Source organism: Drosophila suzukii, chromosome 3 (genome assembly GCF_043229965.1).
Source record: "Drosophila suzukii chromosome 3, CBGP_Dsuzu_IsoJpt1.0, whole genome shotgun sequence".
Taxonomy (NCBI): Eukaryota; Metazoa; Arthropoda; class Insecta; order Diptera; family Drosophilidae; genus Drosophila; species Drosophila suzukii.
Window position 1 is genome coordinate 31370040 of NC_092082.1, and position 22583 is coordinate 31392622.

Here is a 22583-nt window from a genome sequence, read left to right on the forward strand (position 1 = left end):
CATTTTCTACGAACTTCTGACCAAGTCTAGTGCCTTTTGCCATCCTATGTGCATTATGGTCTCGTGAATGTGTTTAATAACAGACCACCTGAATGCGCCATTTGACGCTTCCTCTATATGTAGACCAGCCCCTGTCACTACCGTCTTTTTAATAGTAACATTGGGCTAGCGAAAGGAGAACTACTATGTCATACTTCATTTGCTTCTATCATCTGCTGAATTTTATCCCTTACTATCTGCTTCTCATTTTCGCTAAGCCGATATGGTGGCCTTTGAACAGTTTTGTTTATGTCTAGAAAGCGGATTTCAGTGAACCCGTAGTTACACGCCGGCTTTTGCCGGGTAGCTTCTCGCTGATTGTTTCCTTTACCAAGGAACATTCGGAAACCGAATTAAAGAAAAATGGAAACCGATCAACAAATTGTATTGCAGTCCCGTTTGGCTAAAGAACCGCACACATGTCCACTCCTCTCTCGTTGCTTTTATTCGATGTTCCTGCTCCCTTCGTACGCTGTGGTGCATTTGTTTCAATAGCTTTTGTTGTTGTTTCCTATAGCTTTCTGTAATCTCTTTCCCGATTCTTGTTGTTTAAACTGTCGTCCTGTATATTTTCTTTATGTTTTGCAAGCCACGCTCAGTCGATAGCCACATTCTCGCTCTCGCAGTCTCTTCGCCCTGTTATACTTTTGTGTTTTTGTGTGTCTATAGTTTTTTTTGCTTGGTCCCAGTCTTTTGATTCTTATAAATACCTTTGTTTTATGGCTATGTGGCGCTGACCAACGATCGATTTAAGAAACTTTTTGATATACTTATGAGCGTAGTTGCTGATTTCAAAGAGTTTAAGGCCGACCTTGATAATAAAAACATGTCAGTTGGGTCACGCAAAAACACCGCTTCTTTAAAATCTGTGGTATCATCCACTGGCTCTGGGGATCGAAGGCTTCACTGCGGGCAGTAATCATAGGTACCAAAAACCTGGAGAAGTCCTTGTTTCTGCTAGTCTGCCCAAGGGGTCAAAAACTAGGGAGCTTTCTGTGCCTACAGTTGAAGTTGGCTCTATAGGCGTTCCTGGTTTTGATAATCAGACGAACGATGTTCAGATTGTTGGTGGGGGAAGAAATAGACTCTCGGTTGTTTCATATAGATAACAATTATTTTTGTCTCGTTTAACCCCTGAAACCAAATCTGCAGATGTGTTGGAATTTATACACCATGAATTTCCATCTCTAAACACCACAGAGGAAGAATTAAAATTTCCATATAGAAAAAGTATGTCAGAAAAAGTATGCGTACAAAAATTTCTGGAAACTTTAGAGTTAAAAAAAAAACATGTTAAAAAAATCTTTAAAATTTCATTTTAATTTTTACAGATAGTACCTTTATTCACCTTTCCTTTGATGAACTCAAATTTGTAGTGAAAAAATTAAGTCGTCCACCAACGACACAAAACAAAGATACAGCGATCGTGATAAATTTTAAATGGAAAACAATAAATGAAATCATCCATTTAAAGCAAACATTAAGTTGAAATTAAGAACACTATTAAAACAAAACAAACTGAAACGGCAAAAAAAAAATTTTTTAACTACAAAAACCAACCAAACAACAAACAAATCCCACAGAAACACTGGAAAAAATGTCTCACTATTATCAAGTAGGAAAATCAAAGCACAAGCTGAAGGAAGACCACATCGAACAAAATCGTAAAGATATTGAAAATTTTATTTTAAAAAAGGTCTTTAAAAAAATAAATTTAAGACAAAACAAGGAAGAACGCTATAGTCGAGTACCTCGACTATCAGATACCCGTTTCTCAGCTAAAGGGACCAAAGGAAAATGGAGATAGCACCAAAGCGAGATTAAAATGCGCACCCTACCGGCAGTAGACAGATTTTAGCGTTATGGGCGTTAGAGTGGGCGTGCCAAATTTTTTTGGATCAATCGATAGGTATTGACGAGACCAATACATTACAGTTAGAATTTTTTACCTAGCGTGAAAATTGTGGGCGTCCCAGGCTTGGGCGGTTTGTGGGCGTTAAAGTGGGCTTGGCAAACTTTTTTTAGGCCGATCGATAGGTATTGATGAGAACAACACATTTCAGTTAAAATTTTTTTCTAGCAAGCTGTAGGAGCCACCGTTTTGGGCGGTTTGTAGGCGTAAGAATGGGCGTGGCACTATGCTGAAACAAACTTGCGCTGCGTAAGAAGTTCAGGAATCTCCACGACAAATCTCAATAGCCTAGCTCCTATAGTTTCCGAGATCTCAGCGTTCATCCGGACAGACGGACAGACGGACATGGCTAGATCGATTCGGCTAGTGATCCTGATCAAGAATATATATACTTTACGGGGTCGGAAACGCTTCCTTCTGCCTGTTACATACTTTCCGACGAATCTAGTATACCCTTTTACTCTACGAGTAACGGGTATAAATAGCAAACATAAAATAACATAGTAGAGGACTATAAAATTCAAGAAGTTGACCCAAATGTAAAATGTGAAACCACTCTTTTTATTTATTTGATGGACGTTGATGCACTACGAGCAGTACAGACAAGTGGCCCAACGACACCAAGCACGTGCTTGTTACGGTCGGGGCCCTTTTGGCAAAAAATAAGAAAGAAGAAGAGAATACTACAAAATAAAACAAATAGAGACGGGACACTAATGAAAATAAACGGCGCAACTAAGAATGAAACAAATGAGTTAAAATATTAGTTTTTAACTCGGGGATAGAAGTTGAAGTGCAAATTAAATGGTAAAGGTTGTTATAATTATTACATAGAACGCGAAAGGGCTCGTGCAGACAAAAATTGGATGTACATCGTGGAACATTTAGAGGATAATAATTTCGCGTTAGTCTAACAGGAACATTGAAAGTTAGGCGGTTTACAAGTTCTACAGAACTTATAAGATTTTGCATAAAAATAGTACCAAGCATTCTTCTACGATTTGCAAGTGTAAGTAAATTAAGCAATAGTAATCTACTCTGGTAGGAAGGTAGCCTTACGTTTTGATCCCAGTTCAAACTACGAAGGGCAAAAAGAAGACATTTTTTTGCACCGACTTGCTTTTTATATTGTGGACTCCAAGCCGAAGAACAATACTCCAAAATAGGACGATTAAAGGAGGTAAATTAAGTTTTTTAGCGCTTATAAACCCAAGAACACTCATGGCTTTGTTGTTAGTTGACATTATGTGGCAATTAAAATTTGAGTTTTGGGTCCAGAAGAACACCTAAATCGTTATCTTAATATATACGGTCGAGTGGCGTATTTTGAAGAGAGTAACTAATAAACTTAGGAGTACCCCTATAAAAAGTCATAACGTTGCATTAAGGCAATTCAAATTTAAAAGGTTGTACTCACACCATCCCTGAAAACAGTCAATATCTGACTGTAAGTTGAAACCCGACGGTACATTATTATATGATATACAAAGCTTAACATCATCAGCATAAATTAGTACACGAGAATGTGTTATGATCGTTAATAAACAAAGTAAAAAGCAAAGGGCCTAAATGACTACCATGAGGGACCCCAGGAAACAGAGTTCTTAAATATAGCCCCCCCGAGTCCTACCATTGAAATAACTTAAAATCCAAGTTAATAGTTTACATGGAAACCCAAGCTGATCTAATTTGAATAAAAGAGAATACTAAGAATACTTAATACAGTTCAAGAAGGTTGGTGGTGGTCGATCTTCGCTTAACATAACTTTGCTGACACGGTGATGAAATGAGAAGTGATAATACGTTCAAATGCTTAAGGAATTGCCGACAATTTAGAAATACCTTTATAATTCTGGGTATCCGCCTTCACACCCTTTTTGTGAAGTGGAATGATAAAAGAGTCCTTCCAGATAGTAGGAAAAACTGATGATGAAATAGTAAAAATACAATTTGCCCTATTTAAGGGATTAGGGTAACTAGAATTTGACCAAGCAGCCGTACTATAAGTAGTTTGGAAAAACTCGGCAAATAAATCAGCAATTTAAGAATCCGTCGATGCCTCCATTGAGTTAAAACGTAACGATGAAGGCAATGCCGATGACTTACGCTTGGCATTAACAAAGTTATAAAATTGTTTCGGGTCATTTGAATATTCAAATTTACACCGACTTAAATACATACACATAGCATTGGTAAACCAAGGAGGCCTGTTTACCTTTGAAGGAAACCTATCAGGAACGCATTCATTAAAAAAAGTATTTAACACTAAATAGAATAGTTCAGTGGCCCTTTTAATATCCATAAAATTGTACAAGTCTCTCCAATTATATTAAAAAATCATATCGTTAAGTTTTTTATAGTCACATTTTCGGAAACATCTCACTTTAGTTTGAGAAACTAAATGAGAGACGGTATCAACGCATGGGAGGCCGATTGTCAATTCCATTGTTGGATGATATTGGTCTTCAGCTACAACAAGAGCGTCAATTCTAGATACCGTGACTATAGACGGGTCTGATACAAACACAAGATCTAATAGTCTATTTAATGAATTCCGTATAAAGCTTACTTGCTGTAATGATAATTCTAAAAGGCCATCCACAAAATCATGGACAGATAAAGGTATAGCGACAAGTGAGTCAGTAGGAGGAGACCAAGAAATATCAGGGAGATTAAAGTCACCCAAAACAATCAAAAGGTCACTGTTAGAAAGAAGGGATAGAACAGATTTTATCGCAGACAGGTGGTGCTCATAAACTATTAAGTCTGAGCCGGGTGGAATGTAGGAACATGTAACAAAAATAGATAAGGATATCAGAGTGACTTCTCTCAGATGTAAGGCTAGAGGTAACGGAAATCAGCACACCGCCCCTAAGTAAGAAGCGATCGGTCCTATAGGTATTAAAGTTGCTTGACAGATTTTCAGAGTTAAATATCTCTGGTTTCAGCCAAGTTTCCGTAAAAGCCGAAATATCTTTAGTAAATGCAGTTGAGTTAGCATAAAGCTTGCGTAGCTTCATATTTAGTCCCATAACATTTTGATAAGCCAAAAATTAACTTTTTAGTTATTTGTTCTCGGTTTATGGGGAACAAATTCTTTTATTACAAAATCATCATTATGCCAAAAGCTTTCAGAAAGTAGTACATTAAACAAATCAGGCGTGATTTGTGTGAAACCAGCTTAGTTTGTTAGCTGCTGGGCCAGGAAGCGTTAGCGTCCGGTTTGGCCGCCCACCGCTGTACTCGACGTGGGCGGCCGCGATCTATTCCATTGAAAAGAAGTGATGACCGTTATGAATAGACAGTTTCGTGTTCAATTTTTGTGTGACGAATGTGACTGTGGTCTACTGGTTTTAGATGTTTTCTGTATTTCAGTCGTATACCGGACATCGCGCTGAAATCATCATCATGAAAAATGATTATTCATCACATCCTCAAACTTTAAACGCGTTTTTCTCGAAACCGAGTTTTTCAAGGTGGTGTGCAGGATTGCGCAAAATCTATTTGATGAATCAAGCTGAAATTTTGAGGGGTCAATTTGAATATATAACCCAAGGTTCTGACGTAGGGGTTTCTTATAAAAATTTGTTCAAATTGTTTTTCACATTTTAATATCTTATAAAAAATGTGAAAAACGAATTTTTTCTTCCCAAAGTACGCCATTTTGACAATTTTCAAAAATTTACGAAATTCCTACGTCAGTACCTCAGCAACTTGATTACGAATAACGGAGTATTTTCGTTTTTTGTTTCAGACGACTTATGTGTGGTGTATCCTGCACACCGTTTAGGTCCGTAAATTTGGGAAAGTCTCGTTCCAACTTCGGTCACCAGAACACTTTCTTGATAAAACTGTTGTACATAAAAATATATAAACATAAATAATAAACTAACAAAATACAAAAATAACCTTGAATAGTTTACATACACGAAATATCCGAAAAAGCGCTTAAAAATCGACATTCACACAGGTGAACCCCCTTAACAGTGGTGCGCACTGTTAAACTTTTCTGTTAGAAGCATTAGAAATTGATGTTATCCTGATGCATTCTGATAAGCAAAATCCATTTGCTATATTTCGCTATATGGACTTTCCAGTGGTCCAAGGCAATCTTTCGGGCACACCTTGCTTCTCTTGGGAATCTGCTTTGGAAGTGGAGGTGTTATTTTTGTATCTTTATTAATTGTCTTAATCACTGAGTGGGCTTGAGTAATTGGCTTTTTATTTACAAGACTTGAATTAAGAAAATCAAGTTCTTCTTGTAATTTTTGGGCTGTTGCCCAGGGGGGTGGCGTTTGGTTTTTAAATAATAGCCACTTTATGTGCGGTATTCCTTTATTTATTTTGCTCTTTACGCCGACACGTTTTGCCATAACTCCATCTCTACTCACTCAGATTTATATGTCCAGATTCAAGTTGCAGTTCTTTCTATTTCATAACAATTATAGTTGCAGTTCTTTCCGTTTGAATCCAGATTGCGGTCTTGTTGAGCTTCTTCCGAGACGATTGTTGTAAAGTGGTCGCGGTTGCAAGTTGAGTTGTCGACGTGGAAGTTTCCTGGTCCTATATCTGTGGGTGCATTTACAAGTAAAGGTTGTCCAAAAAATTTGTGTAGGCCAACCGACTCGTTAGAGTTCTCTTTATTAAAAAATTCTTAACTCTATTACAATTCTTCGAACAGTAAGTGGGAGTGTAGCTGCGCCGCCAGAGACGCCGGCAGATCAGCGTTCAATGCTTATGTATAGATGTATGTATTAGTAGCTGCTGACGAAGAGTCGTCGTCGCAGAGGAGATGTCTTATGTTCACATGGTGACAGAGCGGTTGCGCGTGTCAAAAATGCAGACCCTGCACTGCCCAGTCCCACTCAACGGCGATCATATTACCGGGCACTTGAAGAACTGTTTGGGACTTGGATTTGTGTATACATATTGTGGCCAAGTCTGAACTGGTAAATATGGTAAAATTTTTTTTGGTTAATAACTTTAAAACGTGACTTTTTACAAAAATTTGTCGTATGTCAAAAATTAAGGAATCTCAAGGGCTAAACACCTTAAAATTTAATTCAAAATCGTTAGAGCCGTTTTGTGAAATCAGGAAAAAAGCATAAAAAGTCTAAATAAATACACACAAGATTTAGCTATTTATAGCTGTTTTCTCGCCAAACTACCTAGTTTTTCTAAAAGTGGTAGAAAATTATATAAAGCTCTTTAATATCATCTTAAATTTTCAGGACCTTCAAATAGAGTTTGGATACGCACAAAAAAGGTCAATGCTCAGGCAATGTACGAAAATGTGTCGCATGTCAAAAGTTGAGGAACCTCAAAGACTATGCACCTTAAAATTTAAAATGAAATCGTTAAAACCGTTCTTAAAAAATCAGAAAATCAAAAAAAAAAAATAAAAAACTTTTGCCCATAATTTTTAAATGGTGGTACTTAAGGAAATAAGAAATGCGTACAAACTATTTCAAAATTCCTTTCTAACGACACATAGCACAAGCCTGTAGCTTTAGTAGTTCACAAGTTACGGTTGTACAAAATGTAGCCATTTACACCTTTTTTCTCGACAAACTAGCTAATTTTTTAAAAGCGGTAGAACTAATTTTTCCTATATTGAGCTGTTCATCATCGCCTAACATTTTCAGGACTCAAAAAAAACAAACTGACAAACAAAATAAAATGTTCATATTGAGAAATCCCCCAAAATCTTGTTTTGCGTGTTACTTTTAAACGGAGCATCCAATTTTAACAGTTGAGGTGTCATTCGCGTATTTTAAGTAAGAAGGTTAACAGCGGGGGGTATTTATCCCCACCGACCCCAACAGATCAAATTTTTTAAATAGTTGTAGTAGGTTTTCATTTCTTAGTGTAACATATACATGGTAGTCGCCTTCGACACCCTCCTGGTGCGCTTCGTCACTACGTGGACTGCCGTCCACAGTGATGTGGAAGTCAATTTTCAGTTTTGGGTCCATAATAACACCAAATATTGTGGGCAAAAATCGTATACCGTCTTTTGTAGGAAGCGCAGACATATACCCACGGTGTGGCTCTTCTTTGAACACTGACAGCAGTTTTTAAGTACTGGAACGAATTTATTCTTGGAAATTCTACCACTCGATTTGTGTCTTTGGACTAGACGTAGTGGGAATTGGCAAATTGAAACTATAGACGGCCTCAAGGGTTCGACGACGCGCAATCGGCTTTCGGCTTTATTTTGGATCGGTTGCTCCCATAATGAGAGCGCGAGCTTTGGCAGTTTTGTCGAGGTCATATACACCAGGATTTGGTCTCAATTCTCAATATTAACGCCGGAAAATTGTATAAATGTTAAGCGACCTTGAATGTTTCGTTGAAGTTCCTTTAAGACTCCTCCAGAATCCATTGCTATGGATTGCACATTGAAACGAGTTTTCAGGTGAGTGCTCACCCGCAGTCGCTTGTCCTCGAAAAACTCAGTTCGATTTTTACAGGCTGAGCGAAAGTCATCATTGGTGAGTGGGGATGGCGAAACTATAGAATGAGCTGCGCCACTAGTTTTTGAGTTTAAGTAGTATAATTTTTTAACGGACTTTAGACTCGGATTTTCTATGTATATCGCTGTGAAAATTAAAGTCGGCCAACGTAGAAAATAGCCCCAAAAAAGAAGGATGGTGCCGAAAGCCATAAGACGTGAAATTTTGGGACGGAGTTACTGGAGCTTGAGTTATTCGGAAGAAGCCCTTTTAGATTTGCTCGAGGATCTGAGCTCCAAGTGTTTCGTATCTGGAACATGTTTCGTTATTTTTCGCCTTGAGTACAGTTTTTGTGTATGCGGCGCTCTCGAGTGCCACCAGATCGCAATCGGTGCATATGTTATATGCTTCCTTTACCATTTACCACAAGGAATTAAAATTATCGCGACGGATTTTACAGGAGGATAAAGTTGGCGTGGAGGCACCTGGAACGTTTTTACTAGCCTTAAACTGGCTCAGACAGTCGTCTGTGGCAATAAATTTGCTTAAAGCGGATTCCATGTCCATGTCCGTCTGCCCATATGAACGCTGAGTTCTCGGAAACTACTGGGATTTGGCATGCAGATTCCTTAGATTCCTGCGCAGGGCAAGTTTCTTTCAGCATTGTGCTACGCCCACTCTAACGCCCACAAACCGCCGAAAGCTGTGGCTCCTTCTGATGCTAGAATACAACAATTTTAACTGAAATGTATTGTTCTTACAATACCTATCGATTGACCCACTCCCACTCTAAAGCCCACAAACCGCCCACAAACTTCAAAAAATCGCAAATATGAACGCGGATATCTCGAAAACTATCAAAGATAGAGAAATGGAGATTTAAATTCCGTAGCCTTGTACGCAGCGCAAGTTTGTTACGAGAATATGCCACGCCCACTCTAACGCCCTCAAATCCCTCAAACCTGTGGCGCCCACAATATTCATGCTAGATAAAAAATTTTAACTGAAATGTATTGGTCTCGTCAATACCTATCGATTGACCAAAAAATTTGCCACGCCCACTCTAACGCCCATAACGCTTAAATCTGTATACCGCTGGTAGGTGGCGCATTTTAATCTCGTTTTGCTGCTTGCATATCTCCATTTCCCTTTAGTCCCTTTAGCTGAGTAACGGGTATCTGATAGTCGAGGTACTCGACTACAGCGTCCTTTCTTGTTTTTTTGTTACATTGTTTCTCATAATGTACTTAAAACGGATCCTGAAAAAATTGCCACAATTACAAAATATCGGATTCCACGCAATATTAGAGGGCTCCGAGGTTTTCTTGACCTAACGGGGTATTACTGAATATTGGTCCGTAACTATGCAAAAATTACTAAACCGTTAACAAAATATCTAGGAGGGAAAAATGGCAAGGTTTCTAAAAGAATGTGTATGTCGGCGATTGGTATATCTCAGTGTTTAAGGAATGCTAGTTTCTTGTGTCCTCTCTTGTGTCATCTTATGTCCTGCATTTTTGCAATATCATGCATCATTTTTGCATATCATGTTGCCTGTGCGGCGCTACAAAAAGTGTAGCACGACACACGACTGCGTTGCAGGCTTCGTGGATTTTGTCATGTCCTTTTTTGAGAGGAACCGTTTTAGCGAGGCGTCAGCGTTGTGGCGCTGTCGCCGTGTGTGGTTCGGAGGAACAGGATAAGCAGTTACAAGAACGAATAGTGACTCTCTGTAAATCGAAGCCTGTGTTCAGACCGAAACGCACTCCGCTCTAACGGAACCCGAACGTAATTCGACATCAAAAGTGGGATCTGGCCCTCAAACTACAACAATGGATGGACAATGGCGTCCCATCATGGAATTGCAAAATAAAAATTTGATCGATCTTGTGCGAGCCATTAAAACAACGGAACCTGATGCAGGGCAGAGCAAATCGGTGCACCTACCCAAATTCAACCCAGACAAAGCAGGTGCCATCGCTTCATCGTGGTGTTCAACGGTGGAAATTATATTACAAGAAAAGACGTTGAAAGGCAGTGAGTTGGTTGTGGCTTTAAGTTTTGCATTGTAGCGCTTAGCAATGGCTGTCCCAAGTGTGCTATGCTGATATAACCTGGCTCGAGTTCAAGAAATTGTTCATACAGCGCTTTGATACTTTAGAAACACCAGCCGCTATGTTTCTAAATATGCTGACAAAACGACCGACTGATAGCGACTGCCTCGCGCTGCACGCAAGCCGCATGGTTACAGAACTAACGACGAAATAGCGTGAAATGGAGAAAGAAGAAATTGCTGTGTCCGTGACTCTCGCATTGCTGGCAAGCTTTGATAACCGTTTGCAGCGTTTAAGTTTCACATCAAATGTTCGAACCAGAAGCGATCTACAGTCCGAATTAAAAGTCACATTTAATAAAAGGAAAAGTGGCTTTGTGGAGCATCAATCTGAAGTTTATCCAAAGCGACAAAAGCTATCTTCGATAGAGTGTAAATTTTGTGGAAAATTAGGCCGCAAAATGTTTAAGTGCAGACTCAAGAAACAACAACATCAGACACGATGAACATCGACGTGAAAAATCAAATGTAACTTGCTACAAGTGCGGAGACTGGGGACACATATCTACCCAATATACAAAGAAGAAAGCTGATAGGAACAAGACATTCAACCGGGAAAAACGAGTGGAGCAGTGCAGCGTTGCAGTACCTAAAGGAAGCATGAACCACAGAGGACACATTTTTTAAGTCACCTTTGATTCCGGAGCAGAATGCTTACTGATGAAAGAAAAGCTAAGTACTAAGTTTTCTGGTAAATGATTAAATAATATTGTTATGTTAAAAGGCATAGGCAGTAATGGAATATGTTGTACTGCACAAGTTTTAAGTAACGTTCAGATTGATGACAATTTAATTGAGATTTTGTTTCATGTAATAGGCGATGATCACATGCAAAACAATATCGTGAAATACTAGGGTTTTTATATTGTCATTTCATCAAACAAATTTACAATTTCAAGAGCCAAAATAATTATTATAATAATATCATTGTTGGCAAGGTACTCAGGTTGTTTTATAAAAGGCATTCCATGTACTAAGGTTAAAGTTGGCGAAATGAAAATTAGATTGATTGATCCAAGAAAAACAGTTAAAAGAAAACCATAAAGATTAAGTCCATGCGAGCGAGAGAGAAAATTGAGGAGCTGTTGAGGTGTTATATTATAAGACCAAGCTGTTCACCTTATGCAACCCATATAATGTTGGTAAAAAATAAAAATGGTTCGGATAGACTCTGCGTTGACTATAAAGAGCTAAATTCAAACACAGTCGCTGATAAATACCAGCTGCCACTAATACAGGATCAAAAAGATAGACTTCGAGTAGTTAATTATTTTAACTGTTTAGATATGGCCAGTGGATACTACCAAATTCCTTTGCATGCGGATTCTATTGAGTACACAGCGTTTGTGACGCCAGATGGCCAGTACGAGTTTCTGTCTATGCCATTAGGGCTTAAAAACGCGCCTGCTGTTTTTCAACGCTTAGTAATGCAGGCGCTAGGGGATTTAGCAAATTCTTATGGTATCGTCTACATGGATGATATCATGATAACTGCCACAACACAATGCGACGCGTTTGAAAGATTTGAGATTGGTTTAAATGTTCTGACAGAGGCTGGGCTTTCATTTAACATTACAAAGGTTCTTTCCTGAAAACCTCCCCAACCCTCAGAAAATTATAGCGTTAACTGCCTCCACAGTCTGTAACAGCACTTAGACAATTTATTGGATTGCCATCGTACTTCCGGCAGTTTATAAAGGGCTTTTCAGAGTTGATGAAACCGTTATATTTCTTAGTTTCAGACAAAAATAAATTTATTTGGAAAGCAGAACATCCGTATATGTTATACGGAAACAAGTTATTCCTGTACTTACCGATGAGCCAGTCCTTGTGATTTTTGACCCTATTTATCCAATTGATTTACATACAGATGCAAGTGGCAGTGGTTACGGTGCAATTTTATTACACAAAATTAATAACAAACCACAGGTAATAGAATATTATAGCAAAACTACTTCACCTGCAGAGTCAAGATATCACTCGTATGAGGTGGAAACTTTAGCGGTTGTAAACTCAATTAAACATTTTCGACATTACTTGTTGGGCAGGAACCTTACTGTTTTTACCGACTAACTCATTGAAGGCGTCACGAAATAAATCTGACCCCTAGAGCAGAGCGTTGGTGGGCTTTTTTACAGTCATTTACATTCGATATTCAGTACAGAGAAGGGAAAAGAATGGCACTGTTGACTTTTTGTCGAGAAATCCTATCTCACCAGGGACCACTTTGGCTCCAAAGGTAATTGAGGAGAAGAGAGTTAAGTTGGCCGAAAATTTAAGTAATTGGCTCATTGCTGAACAGCGTCGAGATTCAGACATAGCCGAAATCGTGACTAAATTAAAAGATTTTTCTCTTGATGAAGATATTGCGAAAACATATGAACTAAGGGCAGAGGTTCTTCACCGAAAAATACAGAGGAATGGCAGAACCCGCTGTTTACCGGTGGTGCCGTGCTTTCAGATGGTCCGTTATAAACCAAGTTTATGAGTCGATAATGCATTTAGGTTTCAAACAGACACTGGATAAAGTTTACGATTTTTACTGGTTTGACAATATTTCAAAATACATCAAAAAATTTGTTGACAACTGCATCACTTGCAAAATGTCTAAATCAATTTCAGGAAAAATTAAGGTTGAACTGCATCCAATCCCAAAAGTAAATATTCCTTGGCACACAATCCACATCGACATAACAGGGGAATTAAGCGGCAAGAGTGACCAGAAAGAGTATGTTATTGTTCAAGTTGACGCGCTTACCAAATATGTCTATCTTAGTCATACCCTTAAATTGGACAGGCATACAGGCTGTTAAGTCCGCTGTTTCGTTGTTTGGAGTACCAAACCGAATAATAGCTGACCAGGGAAAGTGTTTTACTGGAGCAAAGTTTAGTGAATTTTGTTCAGATCACAAAATAAACTTGCACTTGATTGCCACCGGTACTAGTAGAGCTAATGGCCAAGTGGAACGAACAATGAGCACGATGAAAAATATGTTAACGGCGGCTGAAACGGGAACACAGTTTTGGCAGGATGTGCTAGGAGAGGTTCAGCTAGCAATTAATTGTACAACTAATCGTGTGACGAAGGCAAGTCCTCTGGAAATGTTATTGTGAAAAGTAGCACGGCCATTAGGATTACTTCCACCTAGTGACGTAGAAAATGATGTAGATCTATCGAACGTTAGAGCACAAGCTGAAGAAAATGTTTTAGTTACTGCAGTGTATGATAAAGATCGGTTTGATAAAAGTAAGGCGAAAGTACGCAGACACAATGTTGGAGATTTTGTATTACTTAAAAACGAGAAAAGGCATTAAACCAAGCTGAGTCCAAAATGCAAGGGGCCTTTTAAAATTACACAGGTTCTAGAGGGTGACAGGTACATTTTAAAGTCATTAACTAGTAAACGAACTTACAAGTATGCTCACGAAGATTAAAGAATGCTTAATGTGTGTGATGATTATAATAATGTTGAGACCGAAAATGAAATTATTTAGAATGTTGAAGTTGCTCAAGAAAGTGAAGTGCCCAAAAGATGTAGTACTGCTGGCCAAAAGGAAATGGCAGAGTACTTGAATCATGTATTGCAAGCACAGAAATTAAATTGAAAAAAAAAATAATAAGAAAGCATCTGTTGTAAGAGAAAGTAATGAAATGATGAAAAGAGACAGTATCGTGGCCTGAGTGGACGATAAAGAGATTCGTAATATTAATGTAAGCACAAGTGCAGAACAAACTAATGTTTGTTTTGATCATGGCGTGTGGTGCATTAGATATGAGAATGGATGAACTGAGTAAAAGAATTGGCTTAAAAATAAGTACGTTTTTTTGAGATTGAAACATAATTCTTGAAGCCCTGATTTGTTAATGAAACCCAAACAGAATGATAAAGTTTATGTTAAGTTATGTCTTAAGGACATCATTAATGAGTTTACATAAAGTAAGAAATGAAAATTTGATTTCGTTGTGGAAATATTTGCTTAAGTTGTAACAACAAAAAGTTTTTAAAAAAAAATAGAAATAAAAAGAGAGCAAAAGAGAAACTAAAACTTCAGTCTTTTATATTATAGAGTCAGTATGGCCGTGTCGGCGATTGGTATATCTCAGCGTATAAGGAATGCTAGTTTCTTGGAATGCTTGTGTTTCACAGAAGCTCGAATTATTTCATCATCTTATCTTTTGCATCTTTGCAATATCATTGTTTCTCTCGAACTCGCCTTGCAAGGTACCGTTAGAACAGTTGCCTGTGCGGCGCTACAAAAAGTTTGGCACGACACACAGCTGCGTTGCCGGCTTCGTAGAATTTGTCTTGTCCCTTTTGATAGGAACCGTTATAGCGAGGCGTCAGCGATGTTGTTGTTCCCGTGTGAGGTTCGCAGGAACAGAATAGGCAGTTACAAGAACTAATAGTCAGTCTCTGTAGATCGACGCCTGTGTTCAGACCGAAACGCACTCCGCTCTAATGGAACCCGAAAATAATTCGACATATACTTAAACATGAAGAAGTTTAGTTTTTATCTTCATCGAAAATATGGAAAAGAAATTATATCTTTGTGAAGGATTGTGGTGGTCGTGTAAAACATAAATCCACGTGTTTTATGTACTTTAGGTTCGCATCAAAAGTTTTGGCGAATTCTAAAATATTTGTTTAACATTTAGCCCAACTGTGTGGCGTCTAGTTGCCTTCCTAGCGCTCCATGAACAATTCCTTCAAATGCGCCCAGCTCATTCCAGTAAAACAACTTTTAAATAGCCATTGCGATGCACTACTTGCAGTTTTCGGTGTTAAACGTTGGTAACACTTCGGAAACAGTACGCTTGCCAGGCGACTGTGATACTTTCAATAGTTCTGCAATCACTCTACTTTGGGTTTCTAGAAGCGTGCGCCAGCTATTCTTCTTGCAGGGGTGGTGATCCCACTTCTGATGTCGGAGATTATTATTAATATTATTACTTCCGTTTTTCTTAGTGTACTGTGCAGCGAGACCCAATGATTTCACTCCACACGTTCGTCTGTTCTCTATGAAGGGCTAAATCGAACTGCTCTGCTCTCCTTCGCTCAATTTTCTCTACCTATCATTGCGCCACGCTTAGCAGGGATTTCGCTTTCCTTTCCCACCGCGCTTTCAAACAAAAGCTTTATACACTGAGAGACTTAAAAATTACAATAAAATCTAATGTTTCAAAATAATCTCCAAGAAATATATATTATATATATATATAACATATATATATAAATAAGATAAATTATATATTTATTGTAAAGCTATGGATATTTTATAAAATACTATACTTAAGTATGCGATATGTCCAATAAGAACAGAAAGATATTTGGCGACCCTAAACACAGAAGAAGAAAAACATTTTTCGTCGGAACTGTGCCAATTTACACGCATGCTTAAAACTGGTAAGTAATATCATTTAAAAACGATTTAACTCCTGACGAAATTAATATTACAACTATTATATTTAAGATATTTTTTTTCAAAAAACAATAATGTAAGAAATGTTCTTTTCCGATTCGTTCTAGGATATCCAAAACAAACTTAACATTGCGCATAAAACAATAAACAAATATTTAAGTACACCATTGGCCATTGCAAAGGTTGATGTAATTGCTTTACCTGAACTAATTACAATTCGATTTGCTAGTGCATGTGGAATACTGATAGTGAGGTACAAAGTTTATTTCTTGCTATTGAATATTTAATTCAATAATAATATATTGATCATTTTAGAGAGTCTGAATTATTAAAAAATAATGTTTTCGCCGTATCTCGGGAACTTGTTTATCAGTGGATTGGAATATGGATAACACCCGATTGGTGGACTGATGACCATGTTAATAAAGCGCTAATTAATTATATAGCATCAGAAATCGTGTTTGAAGTAAGTTATTTTATATATATATTTTTATATTATAATATTTCTTATATAAGAAATCGTAAATCAAATGCCAAATTTTTACAGATAAATGGCGGGGTAGAGTTTAATGGAAAATACCCCATGACGATTCTTTACTCATTGTATTATGAGTTAAGCAAGAGGTATCCCCACTCGCGATTAACAGGAATGAAGCACGAGTCCACGTCTATTAAAATTGAGCTCATTATTCGAATGCTTAGACTCTCTTTAGGAGAGAAGACATTTAAAATCGGAATTCATCGATTTATTAACGATTTTAAATGTAAAACATATAAATCCTCTGACTTTTGGAATGCACTTTCCAAACAAGCACAAGAAGATGAAGTGCTTGACAGTTCTTTTAGTATATTGGATATTGCTGAGTCTTGGGTAAACCTGGATCGGCTGCCACTCATCACTATTAAAAGAGACTACAATTCAGGAACTGCAAGTATACATCAAAAGGTGTATCTTAGGGAAAGGCCTCATGATGTACCCGATCAAGAAAAAATGCTTTGGTGGATCCCTATTGCGTTAGCCCGGGAAGACACTTTAAGCTTCGTTAAATATTGTCCATGCATATGGATGAATAGGACAAAGCAATTGCAAATTTCTAATATGCCAATCAAGAATATGTTCATAATTGCTAACCCAGAGGAAATCGGTCCATTCCCTGTTAACTATGATCAACAAAATTGGAATATGTTGTCGATTTTTCTAAGGACAGAAGCCAAAAGAGAATCTATACCAATATATACAAGGTACATAAATGTTTAATCCTATACTATTGTAGATTATTTTTTTATAATGATTTCGGTCAGAAATTGCAACGCAATGAAGGAGACATTTCCGTCCACATAACGTATATATATTATTGATCAGCTATGCCTGTGTGTCCGTCCGTCTGTACGTATGTACGCTTAGACGTTCTCCGTCTTAAAGCTGTCCTGATAAAATCTTCCCCAAAGTCTTATTTATATTGCAGGTACTATATAAGTCAGAACGAGTTGGATCGGACAACTATATCTCTTAGCTCCCATAGAAATAATCAAAACATAATTTTTAAAAAATTAAAAAAAATATAGTTTTGGTATTTAAACCAGATACTCGTATACTTAAAGGGTATACTAGATTCGTCGGAAGGTATGTAACAGGCAGAAGAAAGCATTTCCGACCCCATAAAGTATATATATTCTTGATCAGGATCACTACCCGAGTCGATCTAGCTATGTCCGTCTGTCCCTATGAACGCTGAGATCTCGGAAAATATAAGGGACTATAAGTATAGGCGATCTAGCCGTGTCCGTCTCTCAGTTTTAAAGCCTTCCAAAGGTTTTATTTATAACACTTACTACTTGTTGATGAACGCATTGCAGCCGTTATTTAATTTTGAATCTTATTCTCTTTGGTATATGAAATACTAACTTTTGCCTTTTTAATGTATTTTGGTGCTGCGTCACACTTTAGAGATTTTTTAGGACTTAGTGTTAAGACTACAACGGAAAGCATCGGACACACAAGAAATGTGACAAATTTAATCATTGAAATACAGTTCAATCAAATTGGGAAATAAAACGTTTTTATTCTACACCATATCTTTGGTCCTTCTAGCCAAATTTAGTTACTGATTAAGATCAGTTTAAACTTTTGAAGGCAGCTAGAAGTCGTGCAAAGGCAAGCATTACGCGTTTGCTAACGGCGTCTCAAGATCCACGTGCGGGATCAAAATGGGAGCTTGATAAACTACAAGTTTCATTGGAAAGGCTCAACATCATCTGGAAAGAATTCGAGTCCATCAGCGACCAAATGCTCCTTTTTGACGAAGAGGAAGGGTACGTCGATCCAGCCATCGACAACGAAAGGTACGAGGACAAGTACTTGCAAGCGAGCACATTATTTCGCAACCTCATACGCACCTGTGAAGAATCTCAGGAGAATGAAAGAGAAGGCAATAACTTCAGATAAGCTGGCAACCCTGATGAGGCCGCACCAATGGCATCAGGAGTGGGAAACGAAAACCTAGTTCGTTTTCTAGAACAACAGCAGCATCTCAACGAGCGTTTGGCTGAGCAACAAGCAACGCTTTTACGGGCAAACTCGGCAGCAAATGTAATGCATAATGAACTGCCAAAAATCCACAGCCATTCATTGGCGACTACAAGGAGTGGCCAGCCTTTAAAAACATCTTCGAGAGTACGATCCATAGCAAGCAGCATTTGACAGCAATACAAAAGTTGCACTACTTGAAAACGTACATCACTGGAGAAGCAGCTGACTTGATACGACATATGCCAATAACGGATGCAGCTTACGAGGCTGCTTGGACTTGCCTAATTGATCGGTACAATAGACCACGTCACATTGTTAACACTCTGCTGGAGACATTTGTTAACTTACCTTCGACCGCCAGAGCAGACGTAACGGTTGTGCGCAAGGTGACGGACGGAGCCAACGAAATTTTACGCGGCCTGGACGCAGCAGGGCAAACTAATAGGGACTGCTGGATTATACACTTCATCCTGGCCAAGATCGACGCGGAAACCCGTCGCAAATGGATCGAAGGAAGCCGGGAACTGGAATCTCCGTCTGTGGATGATCTACTCAAGTTTTTAGACCGACGTTGCGAGGAATTTGAGCTCAGCAAAAGTGACTCCGACATAGACTCCAAGGTTGGCCCACAACTTGTGGGAAGTGTAACTCCAAGGAGCACAAGATCTACGCCTGCTCAAAGTTTGGTGAATTGTCAATCGAGCAGAGACGCACATTTTTTAAGGCAAAATCACTGTGCTTTAACTGCCTGAAGCCTGGGCATGTGTCGCGAAAGTGTAAATCCAAATTCACATGCAAGTTTTGCCACTATCGTCACCACTCTCTGCTACATGCAGATATTCTTGGTTCGCAAGCCGCTGTCGCTTCGACACACTCACGAGATGATGAAAGGCACTTCCCAAGCGCTCCCGAAGATGCTACGGCTACCATCAGCCATATCGCACGGGCACAACTGGCTTCCACAGCTGAATCCTTGTGCAACGGATCAACAACCGCAACACAGCCACAAGGGCTGCAAAAAAGTGCATTGCCAACAGCTCCAGTATTCGTTAGAAACTCAACAGGATCGCACATTACCTGCCGGGCGCTCGAACTGGCACGCTCACCGTCACGAATTTTGGTGACCGGAATCTCGTCAATCAAGGCTGAGACAACTAGAGGCTGCAGCACACTGGACTTGCAGTCAAGGATCTCTGATCACACAATGAAGGTACGTGCTCACGTACTCAGCAAAATTACCTCCACGTTGGCAAGACACGATATCGCCGCCTCAGCACTCAAGGCATTCGCTGGCTTTGAGCTTGCGGATTCTGACTATCAATCGTTGGCGCCAGTTGATATACTTCTGGGCAGCGACCACGTTTGGACCGTGTTCACCGGTCAAAAGATGTTCGACAACCAGGGCAACATCATCGCCATTTCGACCATATTTGGATGGGTCATAACATCTATCGTTACTATCGGATGTTCATCTACAACAACAATGCACACGGCTATAGACATTGACGAATCGCTACGGCGCCTTTGGGAGCTGGAGGATGTCAACGAGGAATTCCATGGGAAACCAGAGGACGATGAAGTTGAACAGCACTTTGTGAAGACGCACACTCGGGACTCTAAGGGGCGTTACATCGTCGAACTTCCGTTCAAAACTCCAAGGAACAGTTTTCGGATACTTTACAGGGAGCGCTAAGAAGATTCAGGGGTGTAGAGCGACGCCTAAAGAAAGACCCCAATCTGCATTCACAGTACGTGCCATTTATGCGTGAGTATCTTCAGTTGGGCCCGCTGGGTATTCTGTCGCCAGTGGTAGTGCAGTTTAAAATTCTGTTTCAAGAATTGTGGCTACTCGATCTTGGCTGGGACACGGAGCTTCCTCCAAAAATTGCGGACTGGTGGAATAAATGTCGTAACGACCTACACATCCTCCGATCTACGCCTGCCACGGTTTGTCCAAAACAATAAAGATCACATCGAACTGCATGGATTTTCAGATGCCTCCATCAAGGCATATTCCGCAGTCATCTATAGCAGAGTGGTGCGAGCAGATGGGACCGTATCTGTTTCACTCATAGCAGGAAAAACCAGAGTTGCTCCGCTGAAGCAGCAGTCTCTACCGCGTCTCGAACTGAGCCGAATGTTCCTATCAGTCAAGGCTGTGCTACAACACAAGGACATTGAAGTACATGCATGGTGTGACTCAACAATAGTCTTGGATTGGCTTTCACATACACCATCTAAGCTTAAAACATTTGTAGCCAACAGAACCTCAGAAATACTCGAAGCCTTACCGCGCAACGCATGGCATCATATAAACACAAAGGAGAATCCGGCGGACTGCGCCACACGAGGAATGTTTGCTTCGGATCTTCTCCATTTCGACTTATGGTGGATGGGACCTTAATGGCTGCAAGATCCAGAAACGCTTGCGGTAAAGTTGACCTCTAAAAAGTTCTGTTCTTCCCTTTTAGAAAACCATGGAAAAGAGGAAGTGAAGACCACCGCATTAGCCGCACAGGAAACCTCCTCATTGTCACCAATCAAAGCTTTGACTCAACGCGTCTCGTCCTGGACAAAGCTGGTACGCGTTGTAGCTTACGCATTACGCTACATCCAAAACACCAAGGCCATTAAATCTGCAACGCTGGCAAATGGAAAGATGCTCACCTTTGAGGAGATTCATGCTGCTCGCATTCTTTGCCTGCAAGAGGCTCAGAAATGTTTCATGGAAGACCGCAAACTACTGACGGAAAACAAGCCACTTCACAGCCGCTCCCAGTTGGTGAAGCTCTCGCCGATTATCTGCAAGGATGGCCTTCTTCGAGTTGGTGGACGACTGGACAACTCACAATTACCAGCTTATGTAAAACACCCTATACTGCTTCCCAAGTCGAACCGCATCACAAGAATGATTTTGGAACACGAGCATACGACAAATCTTCATCCAGGAGTTTCTACAATTTTTGTAATTGTTCGTCAAAAGTACTGGATCTTTGGTGCGTGCAACCTGATAAGAAATCTGGTTCACAACTGCATCAAATGTTTTCGCCAACGTAAACTCACGGAGCACCAATTCATGGCCGATCTACCAGGCATCCGTATAACAGAAGCTTTACCCTTCCAGCACTCAGGCTGCGATTACGCTGGACCATTTATTCTAAATGAAAGGAGAGGGTGCAATCCCCGAAAAACTAAGGGCTACATATGCCTCTTTGTCTGCCTTGTAACATCAGCCATACATTTGGAACTGGCCACCGATCTTAGCACAGACACATTCCTGGCATGTTTTTGGCGTTTCATGTCCCTTTGAGGAAAATGCTCACAGATCTTCAGCGACAACATGACGAATTTTGTTGGTGCCAAACGGGCATTAGATGAGATGCAGCAACTATTATCTTCGCAGGAGCATCAACGCAATCTAGCACAATCGCTGGCCGATGATGAAATCAAATGGAGTTTTATACCTCCCCAATCGCCACATTGGGGAGGGAAGTGGGAGTCATCAGTACGTTCCGTTAAACTACATCTGCGTCCTCGTCAAGGACTTAAATCTCCCTCCAGCAGCTTGGATACTAGCTCGTGTAGTGTACTATAGCTCCTATTACTATTACTTACTAATATAGCTCCCATAGGATTAATCAAAACTAAAAAATGTAAAAAAAATTATACTTTGGTGTTTTTTGACATATAAACTTCTACTTTTGGGGATATCATTCTTTTAATATTTCAGAATTTCGAATAAAGTTTTAAAAATATTGGACACCTATATCATATGGCTCTCATAGGAGTAATCAGAAAAATAATGGAATTTTTTGTTTGAAAAACTATTACATCGGTGGCTTGTTACATATTCATTTCATATCTTGGGGCTAACATTATTTAAATATTTCAGAATTTCAGAGGCTGCGCCTGCAGAGGCTCGGGCAGTAGTGCCGCCGCAGTTACATATTTGACTTGTAAGCATTTGGTTAGTATTGGTATAAGTCAGAAGAAGTATAAGTAGAAGTATTAGGTATTGTAGTTGTAGTCTTCCCTCACCGCTGTCAGTGATGACGTGGTGTCTAATCGACGATATTCCAATTGTTGTTGGTGGCCGGTTGGCCGGTGGCTGTC

The 22583-nt window shown here is 39.4% G+C and overlaps 2 protein-coding genes and 1 non-coding gene across 3 annotated transcripts; all 3 read left to right on the plus strand.

The window, feature by feature from the left end:
* The first annotated feature begins 16052 nt into the window (after nucleotides 1-16052).
* Nucleotides 16053-17203, plus strand: LOC108005580 (uncharacterized). Its single transcript, XR_011604118.1, has 3 exons — nucleotides 16053-16193; nucleotides 16256-16406; nucleotides 16488-17203. It is a non-coding gene; the product is annotated as an uncharacterized protein (transcript).
* Nucleotides 17204-18413: 1210 nt separating this feature from the next.
* Nucleotides 18414-20163, plus strand: LOC139352726 (uncharacterized). The gene is made up of 3 exons (XM_070995356.1): nucleotides 18414-18530; nucleotides 18563-19151; nucleotides 19307-20163. Exons 1-3 carry the CDS (start codon nucleotides 18414-18416, stop codon nucleotides 20161-20163), a joined length of 1563 nt encoding a protein of 520 aa, XP_070851457.1.
* A 710-nt stretch (nucleotides 20164-20873) lies between these two features.
* On the plus strand, nucleotides 20874-21780 carry LOC136117753 (uncharacterized). Its single transcript, XM_065868725.2, has 2 exons — nucleotides 20874-20901; nucleotides 20942-21780. The coding sequence occupies exons 1-2, from the start codon at nucleotides 20874-20876 to the stop codon at nucleotides 21778-21780; spliced, it is 867 nt and encodes a 288-aa protein (XP_065724797.2).
* The last annotated feature ends 803 nt before the right edge of the window (nucleotides 21781-22583 follow it).

What these genes read in the sequence shown, in the direction of transcription:
- LOC139352726 (XM_070995356.1), top strand. Translation starts at nt 18,414, where the DNA reads ATGGCATCAGGAGTGGGAAACGAAAACCTAGTTCGTTTTCTAGAACAA. An exon ending in GGGCAAACTCGGCAGCAAAT is followed by an intron (nt 18,531 to 18,562) that starts GTAATGCATAAT and finishes AAAAATCCACAG; the next exon opens with CCATTCATTGGCGACTACAA. An exon ending in AAGATCTACGCCTGCTCAAA is followed by an intron (nt 19,152 to 19,306) that starts GTTTGGTGAATT and finishes TGCTACATGCAG; the next exon opens with ATATTCTTGGTTCGCAAGCC.
- LOC136117753 (XM_065868725.2), top strand. Translation starts at nt 20,874, where the DNA reads ATGGCTGCAAGATCCAGAAACGCTTGCG. An exon ending in AAGATCCAGAAACGCTTGCG is followed by an intron (nt 20,902 to 20,941) that starts GTAAAGTTGACC and finishes CTTCCCTTTTAG; the next exon opens with AAAACCATGGAAAAGAGGAA.